Raw genomic sequence first — 17,886 nt, forward strand, 5'->3', positions numbered from 1 at the left:
ATCTTGCGATATATTGAAGATGTCTCCCTGAGCATATATAGATTTTACTTCTGCCTTACAGCCAAAGTCAGTTAATGAACAAATTATGGTGTGTTGCAGGCTCTAAGATGACAGCATTTTTAATTATACAGCTAATGGTTTCTTTATTTAAAGCAGATGAGAAGGGGAATAAATTGCCGTTAAAGGAAGAAAAATGTAACAACTAAAACACTTTCACGATACATTTTAAATGCTTATTTAATTAAGGAACATAATTCCATAAGAATAAAGGTAGGGGAATGTATTTTTTTTTTTTTTTTTTACTTTTTAGTCTTTTATGGATTTAATATGTTTTATTAACATGCGTAAAAGGCTTGTCTTCAGACGATATATTTTATGAATGTAAACAAATTTTAATATTATGGTCACCGAAGTGTGTCTAGCGTATCTGAGTGGGTTATGTATAAAGGTGACTTCTGGTACTGCTCTTTAAAAGTTGTCATGTCACCATGGTAACCAATGGAATGGTTCTGCTGATTGGAACATTATATGCAATGGTGAAAAGACCACTTAAATACACAGCTCCTGCGTTATGTGTAAAGAGATTAAAAACACCTCTGGCTACCATAATGAAAAGGAGACTGCCCTGTCTTTTTGATGCTTAATTCCCTCACATCATCCATGATCGGTATGCATTCTAATTAAGACAAGTACACAGCCGAATGGCAGAGCATCCACTGACTTACAACTAGGGTGCCGATGCCTTCCTACCACTTGGAACGTGCTCGAACTTGACCAGTTTATGTACCAGAACGTTTACCAAAAAGCACAATTCTCAAACAAAAAGCCTCATTGGGATTTGGTCTTCCAGTGCACACTTGTGGCAAACGACAATCAGAATGCCTAAATGAGAATAAAACAGTAAATACAGACTTTTCTTTGGCAGACATTTCTCATACTACCAATCCAGTGGTGTGGGGACCTCAGTACACATGGAGAGGGACGTCATCTATTTACATTATGGGACTATGGGAACAGTTTCCAATCTGAGAAGAAATGGATCCCAAACCCAGGCACAGAGGCACGGGCTTTAGCACAGAGGAGCCGGGCCAGCTGAAACATTTGGAGTCTTATACACCGCCGGCCGGCTTCAAAACTCAATACCCCTCCCCTCTCTCCCCAATCTATGGCTACATCTGCTGGTTGCAGGCTATCCGTAGGCTTTATTTATATCGTCTTTTTTTAATCATTTTAACATTTAATGCTTCTCAATTAAAGTGTTTTTAGAGTGGATCCAGCTTAAATTGTGCATTAAGCACTTTGGTTAGCGGTAGTTAAGGGTAAGAACAGGGATTAGAGCGGAGCATGTGCGCGTGTCAGAGTGTGGATCCGAGCGCAGAAAGCTGTATTGTAAAGCAGATTATATTGCAGTATCTCGAGGGCTCGGATAGTCGTAAAGTGAAATACAGGTTAACACTTTCATCCCCAGCGAAGAAATGAGACATGCATTTCTCAATAGGAAACACCACTATATGGCAAATCCTTCCTAGGCTGTCAAAATCTTTGTCTTGTTGAAGATGCCTATAGCTGGATTGTTTTTCAATCCTTAAGGTAAAATTGTTGTTCATTTTCAAACCCTTTCCAATTCCATAAAGTCTTTCTCATGACCTGATGCCAAAAATTACACCGTCCAGGCGTCCATACAAAGCTTATACAGGGTAACAATATATTCTGATTATACGTTTCATATAGGATAAGAACTTTGTTTCCAATGCCCGTTTATTTTTCTAAATAGGTGCCCTTAGTACTAAAAGCAAGTTTTCCTGTGGTACGTGTAGGTTTTATTACCCTTTTAGTTACATAGATGTTAGAATTGTGCCTCATCTTTGCATTAGAGGCATATACTGGCATACAAGTTGGAGAAAGAAAATAACTTTACGAGTTTTAATATCTTTAATGGACTAACATATAATACCAAGTAGGTAAAGAGACAGCTGCAATCTTAGTATCCTAAAAGAGAATAGCTCAATTACATACAATCACTAATTACTATACGATTTAGGGGGAAACACCATGCCATGAGGAAAACCAAGTGTTATTCTACAAGATCTCACTTTCAAATAAAGTGTTTCAAATAAAGAGTTTGCATTGGAAATCAATACACTTGCCTAAAAGTTTAGCAGCTTAGATGACAAAGCAGTGTTGCCATACCTGCTAGGGCTGTGTAGGTCCACATTATTACTTAGAGTGTTTGGTTCATTTAATGCAAGGAAACAAAGGCTTTTCAAGTTGTTTGAGGACCACAGTAAAAACATTTTGTGGAGGACACGGGTCTCCAGTTGGACAACAATGAATTAAGGGGCATTATAAGAGAGAACTCTAGTGCAGTGCTGTAATATTACAAAGAGCTGTTATTACAAAGAGTGAAACATTTGGTGACAATACAACACTTGTTCTTCCACACTGCATTAAAACGTGGGGCAAACAAAATCACCAGAAGAGGCTTTAACTGAATTTGCAGGATGAGCTTTATTTGGGGGCTTTTGAAAGGCTTGGGGGTTTGTCGTGTTCCCCGTAGGAAGTGTGTTGTTGTAGCATGTTAGAGATTTCCTTGCTGTCTGTTGCCTCATGTGGCTGAAAACCGTCGTTGTCTACAAGGCAAGGGTCAGCACCATGGTCAAGGAGAAGATCTACAATATCCGGGAACTCGCAGGCAGCTGCTGCAGGACGGAAAAAGATTTATTAGTGGACAGCCCACCCTACAGACACGAGTCACATTAATGTTGTTAGAATCTTAAATAAATCATTCTGCAGTAAAATGTGTTTATTTGTGATGTTAAGACAATGAGGACATTTAAATGAGACGGAAGCCTTAGTTTACTGAAGCATCATGTGGTGGTAGTTGGCAAGAATTTTAACTGTATAATAAAAACAATATAGCAAATAATCAGTTATAAATCATGTTTTCCCTCACATATTACAGAAAATGATATAAAATGACAAAATTATTTTTCCACCTTCTCAATGATTAATATGAAGGGAATGTAAAATGGATCGGGTTGGAAACAAATTCCTTATCAAAACGTGCAAACTGCTTTAACGTATGGGTACTGCATGGTTTTAAACGTAACCGTTATACTGATATTGCATTAGATTACGCAAATTTTATATGAGTGGATAAGAAAAACAAAATGTTCCATTCGAATAGGGTAAGCAGATTTAGCCCTTATATACATTTTTTGTTATTGTTTAATATTCCAATCACTCATTTAATATTAAACCTCATTTAAAAGCATAAAAAATAATAAGCAAGAAAAAGGGGTTCCTGATTTTCATTTTACTTTTCTCACCATTGAGGTTTTAAATGTACAACCGTTATTTTATTCTACAATAGGGACATATATAATCTAAACCACTCCAAATCCATATTCCTCCTTATCAGAACAGCTATAGATGAAGAAAGGAGACACACTGCATACTCTACTCTGCTCTACTCGCAGGTTTTTAAATATTATTTCAAATATTTTTGGTAAGTAATTATGTTTCACCTAAGCAAGCCAGCCACTTCAAAACAAAGATTACATTTGTTTGCCATAAAGTGATGACAGGAGAGATGTATTTTCTCCCACCTCCCCTGCACCAGATGGGTACCAGCCCAAGCTCGGCCTCTTCCAGGGAAGCAAGGATTGAAAGAGAGAGATCTGATTTCCACTGGGAAGCTTCAATAGCCCCTGATTTTTTCTCTCTATATTTCTCTTTCTCTGGGAAACTGAAGAATAGAGGGGGTCTCAGGGAGGAGAACGGTTGGACGACCTTGGCTGGCAGGGAGAAAGATGGATTTACAGCAGTTTTATGGGTTGCTTGACCCCTGATATTACCCGGAGCTGTCCTGGGGCATATAACTCATGTGAGAAGAACACCCAAGCAAAGTGCATCATAATAAAGATCTTTAGGACATGCAAATGCTGCTTGGGGTAGTCCAGAGAGATAGACTACAATTTCTGTGCATTAGGTCATGGTGTTAACGGTTTGCACAGACCCCCCAGTGAGTGCTCAGGATCCGCCAATATATTATCAAATCAAATTCTGCTCACCCCCCCAACAACTCATCACTGTATATCACTACTCTATAAGTATATATAGTTACAAAACCTAATATGTCTAACAGTTACAACACAATACAGGACTACATTTTACAATTACTAAAATATTTCTTTTCTATATGGAGACAATGGAGAAATATATATATATATATATATATATATATATATATATATATATATATATATATATATATATATATATATATATATATATATATACACATACACACACACACACATAACTTACCATAATGCAGAGGTGTTTGCCCTTCAAAATCCTAGAAGAGAAAATATTACTATAATGAATATTGTACAAATATAGCCCCTTATCATTCAAAGTGTACAAGTCTTGTTAACAGAAACGCATTATATACATTAACCCCTTGTCTTTAATGATTTTTGGGTCACGCTAAATCCATTATGATGCTATATATGCCTTTAAACGGGCGATGCGATTCATGTGTGTTGCCATCGACTGGTTCTTCTTGGGTCAGATGGTTGTTTTTATTTTTTATAACATTGATCTCATAATTATAACATGTTAATAAAAATAAATTTAAAGTGTGCCCTACCCACATGTATAAGTTACCCCTTTGGCTAATATGTTCCGAATACATTAAGTTACTGTGATCAGTCCACTCATTCATTTTAAGCTTTTTTGTGTGTGGTTTTCTTTCATTGTTTTGGAGAGAAGTATTTCATGTTGGTGGGAGAATTCATTGAAGAAAAAGAAAAAAAAAACAAACATACCATTTACTTCCAATACTAAATAAAGGGTCAAGTAATTAGGTAATTTGTGTAGGTGTAAAACACAACACAGAGGAGATTTGTAATTGAACACATGAAGAAAATGTCAAATCTTATTGGATGAAAAGTGTCCAAAAAAACAAAACACAAAAATTGTCAAATAATTAATTAGAGAACTATTAGCTAAAGAATGGGTGCAGCTCTGTTACCACATCAATTATTACCCCGTTTAGCTTCTTTTTTTTTTACATGGATGGTGGGGAATGAATCATCAGGATGGCCAGGCATTAGTAAGTCAATAAATGACAAAGCATGGCCACCTTCTGTAAACTGGCTGTACAGGAACACATAAGGCTGACCAGGCCAAGATATTAGAGAAAATATTGGCACTGAATAAATCTTGCACTAATACCGTGTGTCAGAACACACAGATTGCCAGTAAAATTGCATGTGTATGCGTCTTTAGCTGAATAAGGTCCTATATTTTTGTAAGACCAGATCATTGGCAATAGTTGGATACTCTGGGAGTTAATTATAAGAGGAATTCAGGTGGTAAATGGTTAAGGTACGGGAATCAACTGGAGCATTCCATTCTGTTTCCATGGTTATTGCTGCACATTTACCACTTTGCCCCATATATATCCTTAAACTATTCACACTGTATTCACATGAATGTCCATGCTATTAATACTTATATGTAGTATGGGTTTGACTCCCTACAACAAATGTTACAAAAAATATTAAAACACAACATATTATGATGATCTAATGTCCTCATATTTACACATTTTAAAGTATCTGTGTCCACAATCACTGAGGAATTCGAGACGTTCAAATACACGTGGAAGGTAGGGACTGTGGAAATGAACTGGTTAAAAGTCAGCTCAAGTGTTCTTAAGAGGTTTTGTCCCAGGAGGCTGAATGTGGAGGGTAATGAATACAAGAGATACACAAATCTACAGAGTGCTTCACAATCCCACCTGACAGAGGGAGAGAGGGACAGATGATGGGGGGGGGGGGGATACTGGCCCTTGAACAGCCTAGCATCTGATGCCGGCCACACGCGCCTGATTGGATTAACATCTTAACTCCCAACAGATGAATAGCGTGTGCCTGATGGGATCACTGGAGGTAACAAATGTCTTGGACGGTCTTCTGAATTAACCCTTTACCTCTGGTGATGGCCAGCTCACAGTTAAGCAAATGGACTTAAAAGTGAGGAAACAAAAATCTAAAAACAAAATAAAATAAAAAACCTGAAAAGCAAAGACCTTTTACTACAAAGCTATATAAAACATACTAAATCTAATAATAAACATTCCTTAATAGGTTATCTTATCCTCTTATTTCAGGAACCTCATCACCTATGACATCACCTATGACATCACCTATGACATCACCTATGACTAAATCACATCCTGTGTTCATGAGGTTGCCTCCAAATGAGTTGTTTGAACTAGATCAAGCACCAGAAGGCTCTACAGAAACTTGCAAAAAGAGCGTATGATGTAGTATAGTCATACAACGATAAGAAAACACGGAATGACCATTAATTAAGCAACAGAAGATGAACACTTCATATAGTGACATATAAAAAGAGGGCTACATATAGTGCATATCAGGCCACAAAAAGGTGAAGGAGTTCCAAGTTAAACAGAAAACAGCAGCCAGAACAGGTCTTCAAAAGCAAGATGTGTTAGAAGCGTGATTTAACAGTTAATAATTGCCAAAACTTTCAGACTTTTATAAGTCAGTATTTCCGATACACAATTCCAGTAGATATTACAAGACAATGTTATTTATTTATTTTTGAAACACAAAACATTACGGACATTAAACGTTCATCTGAAATGGTCATTAAGGCAGAAACCACAAGAGAAACAAATTTTAAGAGTCTTGGGGAAAAATAATATTACATTTTTCATATAACATCAATAACTGCTCTGCTAAGAGATGAATTGTATGGGACGACTCTACAGACAAGGAGAGATCATTAGTAGGGCTTATAACTTTGATGGATAAAAAGGATTTGGGGGAATTGGAAATGTATCTTCTGACTGCATAACCATTATTTTGTCCAGACGTATTAGTAAGGAAGTTTAAAAACACGGAGATGCTACAGATTTTAAGGAAAACCACATAGAAACAATACGCTACTGGCATTTCAGCAAAATCTTTAGGGGATAGAATAACTAGAAATTATGAAAACAGTCAAAGCAACAAAAGGTTGTGTTAATCCCCATTGTTGTCAAAGGTTATAGTGTATATACAAAGGGTTAAAGTAACATGAAAAGTGTAAAACTGAATTAAGGACACGGCTCTTCCTCTATACATTGAGATCCCACAAACCACTTAAATCTGCTGTCTAAATCCAGGACACTTAGTGGGGGTTTGGGAGGAAGAGGCCAGGTGGGTTGCGCGGACAGCAGACTGCAGCTTTTATAAATACATACAGAAATAATTAAAATCTAAGGGGTTTAGAAGGGTTAATCTGCTTTGTATAATCTGAAGCATAAAGCCAGCACAATCGCAGCTCAGGACCGGCTGTGCCATATCAGAGGAGGGAGCACCATGGGGTGGAGGACATGAAGGGTGCGCAAAGGATTAGCAAAGCTTGGAGAAAGGCAGGGAGGCCTATTACGGCTGGTATATTAGCAGTGAGATTATGTAGCATGTTCGGTGAGGTTATTGGGGAATGATGCCGATCTCTGAGCCAAACAAAAAATGAATTGGCTGGGGGTACAGGGGACGCGACGAGAAGATACAGTGTCATGAAAGGCTGATGTTTAGCTTACATAGCGAAGTACTAAGTAGATGATGCTCTACACCCCGGTAGGGTTTGCAGCAGGTGGAGGGGTCAAGTAGAGAATAACTTTCATCCTGTGGCTACAGAGTGTACAGCCTTTGCTGATAGAATCACTGAAATTGGATTGCGACCATTTACCATACAGAAGTAAAGCATTGCGTTTATCCTATTACAAAGACATTTCAAAAGCTGCTCCATTACACCCCCACAGCCAGAGAGAGAGAGAGTGTGCAGCCCCCCTGACACATTGAATACTACAGGAAGCCCCAAGGTGGCTGCTTTCTTTCTGCTAACCCTTTGGTGACATTCACTGGCTCTGTATTTAGAGTCCAAACAACGCCCTACTATCCAGAACAGCCAGACAGTGAAATCTCTACAAGAAGAGATGAAATACTCTTATCATCCAAAATCAAAGTATAAGCTCATTAGCAGAGCACAGAAAGCCAACTATATGTTGTGCAAAGAATTATAATCCAATACTTACATACACAAATTTAAGATTTACTTGCACTTTTTGTACGCAAGTGGTATCCCCTTTCCTAACTGGCTGTCTAGTTAGAAGCATTAAAAAGTAGACACAGTAGAAGTTCATAAATGTATTTGAGAAATATGTTGTTTAAACTCCACCCACAAATGTTACATCACTATATGTCTCTAAGTAGGATGGAGACCAAATATCATGTAAACATATGTTACAGTACAAGATGGAGAGATACAGTGCCTTGCAAAAGCATTCCCTCCTCTTGGCATTTTTGTTGCATTACGACCTGGATTTTAACAGATTTTTATTGGGGGAAGTGAAACGAAGAAAATAACTTTTTCTAAAAAAAAAAAAAAAAAATCTAAAGTGGTGCATGTATATGTATTCAACCACTTTGCTATGAAGCCCCTAAATAAGATCTGATGCAACCAATTACCTTTGGAAGTCACATAATTAACTAAAGGCAAGCAGGGTATTAATCAGAAAGGCAACAAAGAGACCAAAGACAGCAGAGATTGGAGTATCTGTCCATAGTCCCACTTTAAGCCCAGAGCTGGGCCATTGCTTAAAGAACAAATAAGCAAACATGTTTGCCGTTTGCCAAAAGGCATGTGGGAGACTCTCCAAACAGATGGAAGATGGTACTCTGGTCAGATAACCAAAAAGCTCTATTTTAGTCTTATCAAGGGAAACACTATGTCTGGCGCAAACCCAACATCTCTCACCCCGAGAACACCATCCCTACAGTGAAGAATGGCGGTGGCAGCATCGTGCTGTGGAGATGTTTTTCATTGGCAAGGACTGGGAAACTGGTCAGGATTGAAGGCATGATTGATGGCGCTAAATACAGGGACATTTTTGAGGGAAGCTTGTTTCAGTGTTCCATTGATTTGAGACCAGGATGAAGGTTCACCTTGCAGCAGGACAATGACCTTAAGCATACTGCTAAAGCAAGACTCGGAGGTTTAAGGGAAAACATTTAAAATGTCTTGGAATGGTCTAGTCAAAGTCCAGAATTCAATCTAATAGAGAATATAGGTAGCCCTTATATGCTACTCTGCCCCCCAGACTAACCAGTGCATCCCAAGACTTATCCCTCGTGCTTCAGACTCCCTGGTGTCTAGTGGAGGCAGCCGGTGGACGTCTGTGCGATGCACGTAGACAACCTCCGCTGCTATCTGAACGCCGTGCTCCATCATTGAAGCACCAGCGGAAGTGCTGGGCAGAAGTGGAGGTTGTCTGCGTGCATCGCGCAGACGTTCCCCAGCTACCAGAGAGGAGGATCCAAGGTATCTGGATGTTAGTCTTATAGTCAGACCTCTATTTAGGTCTGATAAGACCACCTTGAATATAAGACGAGGAGTATTTTTTGTCTGAAAAAAAAAGCCTCGTCTTATATTTGCACAAAAACAGTGTGTGTGTGTGTGTATATATGTGTATATACATATATATATATATATATATATATATATATATACACATAATATAATTGTCAATTTTTTTTCTAATATTCTGGTTAAGATAAGTTTTCACCTACTCATTCGTTAGCAAAGTGAATAGCACAGCATACAGGTGAAATTTCACATATTATGAAAATGTCACTTGCCAATGATGGATACCCCATCAAGGAACTATTGATTTTTTCCCTTCCTTTACATTAGATCTACCAGCCTCAGTCTCTTCTTTCTATGTAAAGAACGGCACATTTTACACGGCACATTTTACTGTGACTTTCCCACTTTAAGCACAGTGGACAGTCATTAGACCATTACACTTCCATGTCACAAGTAAATGAAAGTGCATTCTTGTAACCAAGTTTCCTATATGGTGGCCTGTGTTTTAACTCCATGTACATATGCTGATTAGCTTATACCTATGTATTAAGGGATATTTGTGTTGACTGGACATTCCAGTAAACTGCTCTCACAGATTAATAATATGGAGGATTGCAGAGATAGCATTATGCTGCCGCATCGATTGGCAATTGTCAGCCCTTGGAATCATAAGCTTCGGAAAGTCAAAGTAGCTCAATCTCCCATATCTGTAAGAAGTGTTTGCAAGGACCAGCATACAGGTCCTAGATTCCGGTTACTGAGACTGGTTTATGGAAACGGTTGCAAAAAGCACACATTTAGAATTACAGTGCCATTAGTGTGCTGTATCTAGTGGATATTTGCCTCCCGTGGGACCAAGTGTAATAAAATAAAAAAAAGAGAAGCTGTGGGTTTTAAGACATTTGCAAGGAGTGTCACGGCGCATGTTTTGCCATCATCTGCTAATCCTCTCTGAGGGTTTCATAATCTTCCTGGTAAAATGTCAGAATTGAGCTTGAAGAAAGGAGAGCATAAGAAGCTGCAATGGTTATTGGAGTGAGGGTCTGTGCTAAAAGGATCAGAAGGTGCTGGGAGGAGGAGAGAGGGGGGAGAGCAGGGATAAAGCCGGAGGTCTAATCAAATCAGCTGGGAAAGCTGCAGTCTCTCAGCAGTAACCTTGCCAATCAGGGAGGAAGCAGAAACATGCCTAAGCACACTAATCCCAGGGTGTCCTTCAACCCACCCAAATCACATAGCAGGCCCATGTTCCTTTAACTCACGCAATTTCACGCCTTCTGTAGAGATTAAAGGCACACAAGTTACACATTCTGGCCACGGCTGCACTCACCTCTCCCCTTCTGAGAGATAGAATAGCTTGCTTTGCCCCTATACACAAGTTTCGCTACACTGACAGCACCTGTTTGCATTACAGATAAACACCTGATATAAGCTGTAGCGCTGTCCCAGGAACTATACTGTAGTGATCAGCGGGCCGCGGCTTGCCTCCTACCTGCAGGCCTGGCCCAGCCGGACTGCACAGTGGGAAGGTATAGAGATGGGAGGTGGAGTAGTGTCCCTCGGGAGAGATATTTATGGTTATTGATCTGTGGTGAGAGCAGTAAAGGGTGGGGGGATTCTGCCCTCAATTAACTTATGAATCTGAATCCAATATAGCCGGAGTTCTGACCTCGTGGCTTACTCTGCCTGCACTCATTACCGTTACCAAGAATCCCTCACCCCTCCCGCCATGAACATTAGCCAGTCTTAAGAACAGACTTGGATCCTGACTGATAGACAGCATGTGGCATCAGTCACGCACTCTGCCAATACCAATTTACCTGACCGTTATGACATCACTTGCTTGTCTAAAATTATATACCAACTGGTAGTGTGTGTGTATGTGTGTCACCCTACTAATACTTAGTTTAAACATTTAGCTTTCCATTACTAGACATACTTTGTAATTACAAAATTAAAAGCAAAGAGTAGAAAAACTATTGAAACAAGAAAAAAAAAAAAAAAGACAATGTTGGGGGCACAAACGCATTTAAACATGTTGATGCCAGCCACCTTCATATGGTACAGTAATACAGATCCCTTATTTTATACAAGCCACGAGAGACACAAAACTGCAGTGTCTAAATAAATTTAAAATAATTATGTTAATTTACCACTATGGCAGTTTCTTATTGTTTGGCCTGACGTGTCTCATAATGCAGCACATTTCGTTATTTTTAAACAGCAGACACATGAAACACCCTTGGTTTAAATAAAACTCTAGAAGCCATTCTCTAGTAAAGGCTGGAGGTCTCTCACAGCAAAGGACGTCTCGTCCGGAGGTTGTTGTCAGTAATGAGATGGATTTGGCAATGGATTGAACGTTCAATAATAATGTTGTTTGTGAGAATCTCTCCCAGCGGAGATATGCGATCTGCTATTTATTATCTGGTTTGTCTTCCTCTGAGAGCATCCACCAGCTGTACACCCCAGCCAATGTCCACCTTAAGTTTTGGTCCCCTCCATCCTGAGGCATGCCATTTTCTGAACACAATTTTCTTACTTTCTATTAGTGCTCCTCCTGTAACATTCATTTTATACAAGACATGAATAAATTACAGGTCTGTTGCTTAATTCCTTCAAAAAATATCCAACACATAATGATCAGTAAAGGACACAAATTCTACATGACAAAGTGGACATAATTTGGCCATAAGATTCCAAACAGGATAACAGGCTTCATGCAAAGTGCTATCCCTTTTTACCTAAAAGTGAAGTAAACTCTGGTAACAGCAACAGGCATTTGCAGAACACAGGAAAACTACTGGGACTCCATTTTTCCCAGTAATTAAATTAGTGAAAAGAACAGACAGGACCATTTCTTTAAAATCCTCACATATAAGATGACTAAATCCAGTACTGCAATACTTTAAAACGGCATCATACTTTACAGACAAAGCACTGGACAAGGTATTTGTCCTATCTGTCATTTTCCCTCAGCTGACCATGTTGAATGGTGTTAGGGCTTAGACGGATCTGCTGTCCTCCTTACCTGCATGTTGATGTGAGCATTATGGAACAGGAGTAGTGACACTAGCTCAGCATGGCCTCTGTCACAAGCCCAGTGAAGAAGGCTTCGACCCTAAAAAAACACAAGTAGATGACAATGGGTTCCAGGCTGTCTATAAAGGAGTTTTACACCATCTTCAGAGAAATTAAATAGTGCAGAGTACAATATAATGTGTTTCCCATTCAAATGAGCATTAAGATATACATATAGAAATACACATATACACTGTATGGCTTCCACATACTGAGCGCTGCATGCACCAGTTCACATAAAATCAACCTGATCCTGACCAATCAACTATTGCTAAACAATTGTAAAAATGGATTTGGATATGACAGCCAATTAACTGCTCAGAAAGACACTGAATGTATTTTAACATTAAAGAACTTTGCAGCAAGTGCAAGCAGGTTCTAGGAGCTTATCTTTTAATACGTGGACACTTGTTGATCAATGCTGTGGCATTAGTGACAGAGGAATGAGGTTATGGTCAGACACAAGGCATCATAGCCAAGATCTCATTGCTGAAAAATCTGTTAGCCTTATACCAGCTGTGAGAGCAATGTCCCCTCTCTGCATACATTAATTCCCTGTGTCTCAGGCTAAGAATTGTTAATTACGTCTCCACTTGAACATGCTGACAAAAGTACAGCGGGAGGCACTTGGAATGTTCAAGCCAAGAGCTCCGGAGCATACAGCCTTGGTGCAGGCTGCACTAATTAGTGTGAAATATAGGCATTCACAAAAGTGCAAAACTGCCAAATTCTAGGCAAAGACATACAAATAAAGACAAGGTTTATCACTTTTTTTTTTCTTCTAAATTTGTTGTCAAGATCGTCTCTCTCATGTATTTATGCCTGCTACCTTCTTACATATCTTTGAGAGCAGCACAGCGGATATAAAAAGTATACACACCCCTGTTAAAATGCCAGGTTCTTGTGATGTTAAAGAATGAGACAAAGATAAATCATGTCAGAACTTTTTCCACCTTTAATGTGGCCTATAATATGAACGATTACATTGCAAAACAAGATGAAATCTTTGAGGGGGGGGCCTCACAATAACCTGGTTGCATAAGTGTGCACACCCTTAAACTAATACTTTATTGAAGCACCTTTTGATTTTATTACAGCAATCAGACTTTTTGAGCAGGAGTCTAGTAGCATGGCACATCTTGACGTGGCAATATATGCCTGCTCTTCTTTGCAAAAGCGCTCCAAATCTGTCAGATTGTGAGGACATCTCCTGTGCACAGCCCTCTTCACATCACTCCACAGATGTTCATTTGGATTCAGGTCTGGGCTCTGGCTGGGCCATTCCAAAACATGAATCTTCTTCTGGTAAAGCCATGCTTTTGTGGATTTGGATGAGTGCTTTGGGTCATTGTCATGCTGAAAGGTGAACTTCCTCTTCACCTTCAGCTTCCTAACGAATGCCTGAAGGTTTTGTGCCAAAATTGCCTGGTATTTGGAACTGTTCATAATTCCCTCCACCCTAAGGCCCCGGTTCCAGCTGAAGAAAAACAGCCCCAAAGCATGATGCTGCCACCAGCAGGCTTCACTGTGGGTATGGTGTTCTTTGGGTGATGTGCAGTGTGTTTTTTTGCCAAACATACCTTTTGGAATTATGGCCAAAAAGTTCAACCTTTGTTTCGTCAGATCATAACATTTTCCCACGTTCTTTTGGGGGACTTGATGTTTTTTTTTTGCAAACTTCAGCCGAGCTTGGATGTTTTTGTTTGTAAGAAAAGGCTTCCGTCTTGCCAACCTACCCCAATTTTAACAGGGGTGTGTAAACTGTAGCTGGTACCTGCATTGACCAACTTGTGCTGTGTGCAGCTATGTATGGAGTATAAAGTAGTGTCCTAAACCACACAGACAACTTCAATGTGTCAAGGGACATCAGCAAAACTTACATTGAACCAGTGCTGTCCCTGATCAGACCCGAGGGTCTCCAAAAGTCTTCACAAACCAGGCAGACAGGCATTAGATTGTAGGGACACGTTAAGAAAGAGTAAGAGCAAACCATTTAAATAGGGTCCAAGACAATGAATGCATTTGATAAGGTAGTAGTACCCACCTCGTCATCCTTCATAGACACATCAACAGCCCCAGAAGCCAAAGAGGTTGATACACGAGTGACATCATTTTCTCTGCAGTAATCAAATATGTCCTTATCTTCCTCCCTAAAGAAAGAGAGATTGTTCACACAAATACACATGGCATACCCGATTAAGTGGCCACCTTTCTGTAAACTGCAAGAACATTAATGATGAGTAAGAAGCAAATGGATGAAAGAGAAACAAACAACTTAGACATTTAAAGTCAATTTACTCACAATGAAACTCTGCCTTATCTAAATCTATACCATCGTGGAAAAAAAAAAGAAAAAAAAAAAAAAAAAGAGAAAAAATACCCCCCAATATAAGAATACAAACAAAACATTTCCTGAGTTGAGATCGACTGGAGCTTGGACCTTGCAATGGCAAGAGGACTGAAAATGCAAAAGAGAAGTGAAGGCCCTAAAACAACTTCATCCTCCTGGGAGCTAGTCACTTCACCTGTAATTATTTTCAGTCTTTAATCAGCCGATGAGCAATGGCACTAAGGGGCCAGGAGCAGCAAAAGCTCATTAAGAGCAGCGTCCGCAGCCCTCCGTCGTGCACTGAGCTTTTAATTGCTAAGTGTTATTAGGCAGCGGTGCGAGAGGGATCATTTTCATAAGAATGGGGTAGAACGGGCAGAGGGGGGCTGCAATCCCTGAGGTGTGCAGCTTACACATACCCTGCGCTCATGCAATTATTCACACCAGCTGAGCTGCTCTATGGCTGTGTGAGCTCAGCGCTGAACACATTGTGGTGGGGAGCAATGGTACCTTAGGGGATAGCGAGGCACACACTTGGCCTGCATTTGCCAAGTTGTAAAGGAAGCATACAGACGCTGTGCCAACACGCTCCGCAAGCCTGCTTTTTAAACAAAATTGGGACTAATCATTTTGTCAGTCTACAGGTGCATGTTCATCAACGTTTGTCCGATTTCACTAACGTGCTACAAGTGACGCAGTCTTTCAAACTTCCTTCTCTTGGAGCGTCCAGCAGTGTTTTGCCAGTCATACTATGTGCACATGTATAGTGGTAGGAATCACATGTGTCATGTGTGCGAATGTGCATGGTATAAATGAATGTATAATAAGTAAGGAATCAATACATCAGAATTTGGATGTCACACTTTAAAGATCTTGGTGCCACAGGCTTAAACAACGCACTAAACTGTGCAATAAACCATGAACTGGTGTTTAGAGGCTAAGGTCGAGCAGGTATCTGGCTCATCTGCTGCTTATACAGAAATTAACCTGAAGAATTCCAATGCCTTATTGTAACAGATGCTTCACCAGTGTTTGCAAACACCTAACTAACCAACATGTCATGTCTGTGCTTCATATGGAATCAGAGTCTGTGCACATCTCTTTAAAAGCAATAGTCTAACTGCCTGACCACACAAACTGACCTGTGACACTTCATGCCAAAACAGTCCATTTATCTGGCAGAGCAACTAATCAATTGCAGAGCCCATCAATCATCCTTGGTGGAACTAGTCGGGCCTGAGCGGAGAGGAGAGGACAGATGGCTGCCCGAGTGAGCAGGATTAATTCAATTCTGATAGATTACTGCAAAGCCTAACAGGCAAGAGAAGAGGGGGAACAAGTGGCACAATGGTATGCGAAGACCTGTGATACGAAGAGAATCAAGGAGCCAGAATACAAAACAAAATGGAGACAATGTTCATTACAGTGAATAAGGTGCAAGACAGGTTTAGGAATTGATGAAGATTATATCAAATAATGGATAAATATCTCTAACTACCTGAGGGTCTCCTGAGCATGGTAAAGACAGCTGACCACCGGACCTCCAAACGTGGTTTTGCGATTCTCAATATTGTCCTCAGATTCCTAAAAAAAAAAAAAAAAAGGATTAAAGTACAGTAAGATAAAGAAGTCACCCCAGTGGTACTGAAAGAATACTTCCTTGTCCTGACAGGTCTACAAACCTACAGGCCATGAGCACTGCCTCGTATGAGATCTCATAGATCAGATATACATACAAAGACACAAATCCAGCAAACAAGCAACCAAACATAGAAACATTCAATCATAACAACCCACAGTGCTGCCACTCAAAAGACTAGGAAGCTCTCCTGTAACCCCTAACCAATATGTGCGGGTGTTATACAAAATGTTAGAGAGGTCACTTTTTGTACATAATACTCTTTCAGTACCCTAAGAAAGGGGGAACAATTATTACATGTGAAACTGAGGGAAACATGTATAAAATGGTCAAGAAAAGATGCATTAAAATTCTGATTTGTTCGTAGAATATAAAGGCCTGAAAACGCTTCTCTATACATCACAGGTCTCCTCCTCTCCTGGACTTTTCCTTCTCGTTCTATCACTGAATGTATCTGCGTGCGACACATGCTGAGCTTTACATATGAAAAAGGTTATGTGACTCCCCACCTTACTACAGGAATGGCCAGCTATTAGAAGGCATCACATAATTCTTTGGACTATATCTTGGCTGGATCCGGTGCAGCAATATTTGTGTGTTATACTTGACTACCTAAGGTGATGGTTTCCAGGTGTACAGATAAAGGAAATTTAGGAAATATAGGCTTCACGCCACATTTCTTCCTGTTTATTATGTACATTACATGTAAGGTTTAAAATATACTTGTGGTAGGGGGTAAAGCATGAGTGAACATCCAGTGGGTCTGAAATGTGCCTAGACCCCGAAAATGCCCCCCCCCCAGTAGGTTAGGTTTGATATGGGTCTACCTCTGGGAAAGGAGAAGGAAGAGGGATGGGAACGAGAGAATATAGAGAATAAAGACTGAAGGGAGCAGAAAGCGTGAAATTGGGTGGGGGCAGGTGGGAAGAGCGCTAACGAAACGCCCTAAAGAAGAGGGTCCTGAAGGGGGTATAAATACTCCGAGACCCCTCCCACAAATATAGGCTGAAAACGGTCTTTACATTTATTCTACCAGGGTACTCTCCCTTTAAGTTGTAACTACGTTCCCAACAGTGATGCTGATATTCTAAACTTCTTTACTTTTCAGCTCCCACTGGTAGACAAATCAAATTGATCTTCTATCAGTAATCAATGACTTCACTGCGTTCAGTCACTTCAAATTTAATATGTTCAAGAAAGAGGTAATCTCCTCCACGACGATATTGATCCTTTTTGAAGCCAAATGTACAAAACACCATAAATATCTGTATTCCTTATACTATCCCTCATACAAGATTTTAGTTGAATTAATGGTAAAAGGTCTATATATCACAGCCCAGCAATATGAGTAATATCAAAAAAGGTCCCATGGCATACTTTTAAAGAGGGG

The 17,886-nt window shown here is 39.7% G+C and overlaps 1 protein-coding gene across 2 annotated transcripts in view; it reads right to left on the reverse strand.

The window, feature by feature from the left end:
- Nucleotides 1–2,489: 2,489 nt before the first annotated feature.
- Nucleotides 2,490–17,886, reverse strand: part of ACBD6 (acyl-CoA binding domain containing 6) — a 32,687-nt gene continuing 17,290 nt past the window's right edge. Inside the window, exons 4-8 of one of the 2 annotated variants that reach the window (XM_053470386.1) lie at nt 16,356–16,441; nt 14,573–14,678; nt 12,479–12,568; nt 4,330–4,360; nt 2,490–2,696 (exon numbers count right to left, since the gene is read on the reverse strand). In XM_053470386.1, the coding sequence (XP_053326361.1) occupies nt 2,509–2,696; nt 4,330–4,360; nt 12,479–12,568; nt 14,573–14,678; nt 16,356–16,441 (501 nt within the window). In that variant the 3' untranslated portion in view covers nt 2,490–2,508. Of the gene's footprint in view, nt 2,700–4,329; nt 4,361–12,478; nt 12,569–14,572; nt 14,679–16,355; nt 16,442–17,886 lie in introns of both variants that reach the window. The other variant, XM_053470385.1, reaches the window with a different exon arrangement.

The sequence above is a fragment of the Spea bombifrons genome, chromosome 6, assembly GCF_027358695.1.
Source record: "Spea bombifrons isolate aSpeBom1 chromosome 6, aSpeBom1.2.pri, whole genome shotgun sequence".
NCBI lineage: Eukaryota > Metazoa > Chordata > Amphibia > Anura > Pelobatidae > Spea > Spea bombifrons.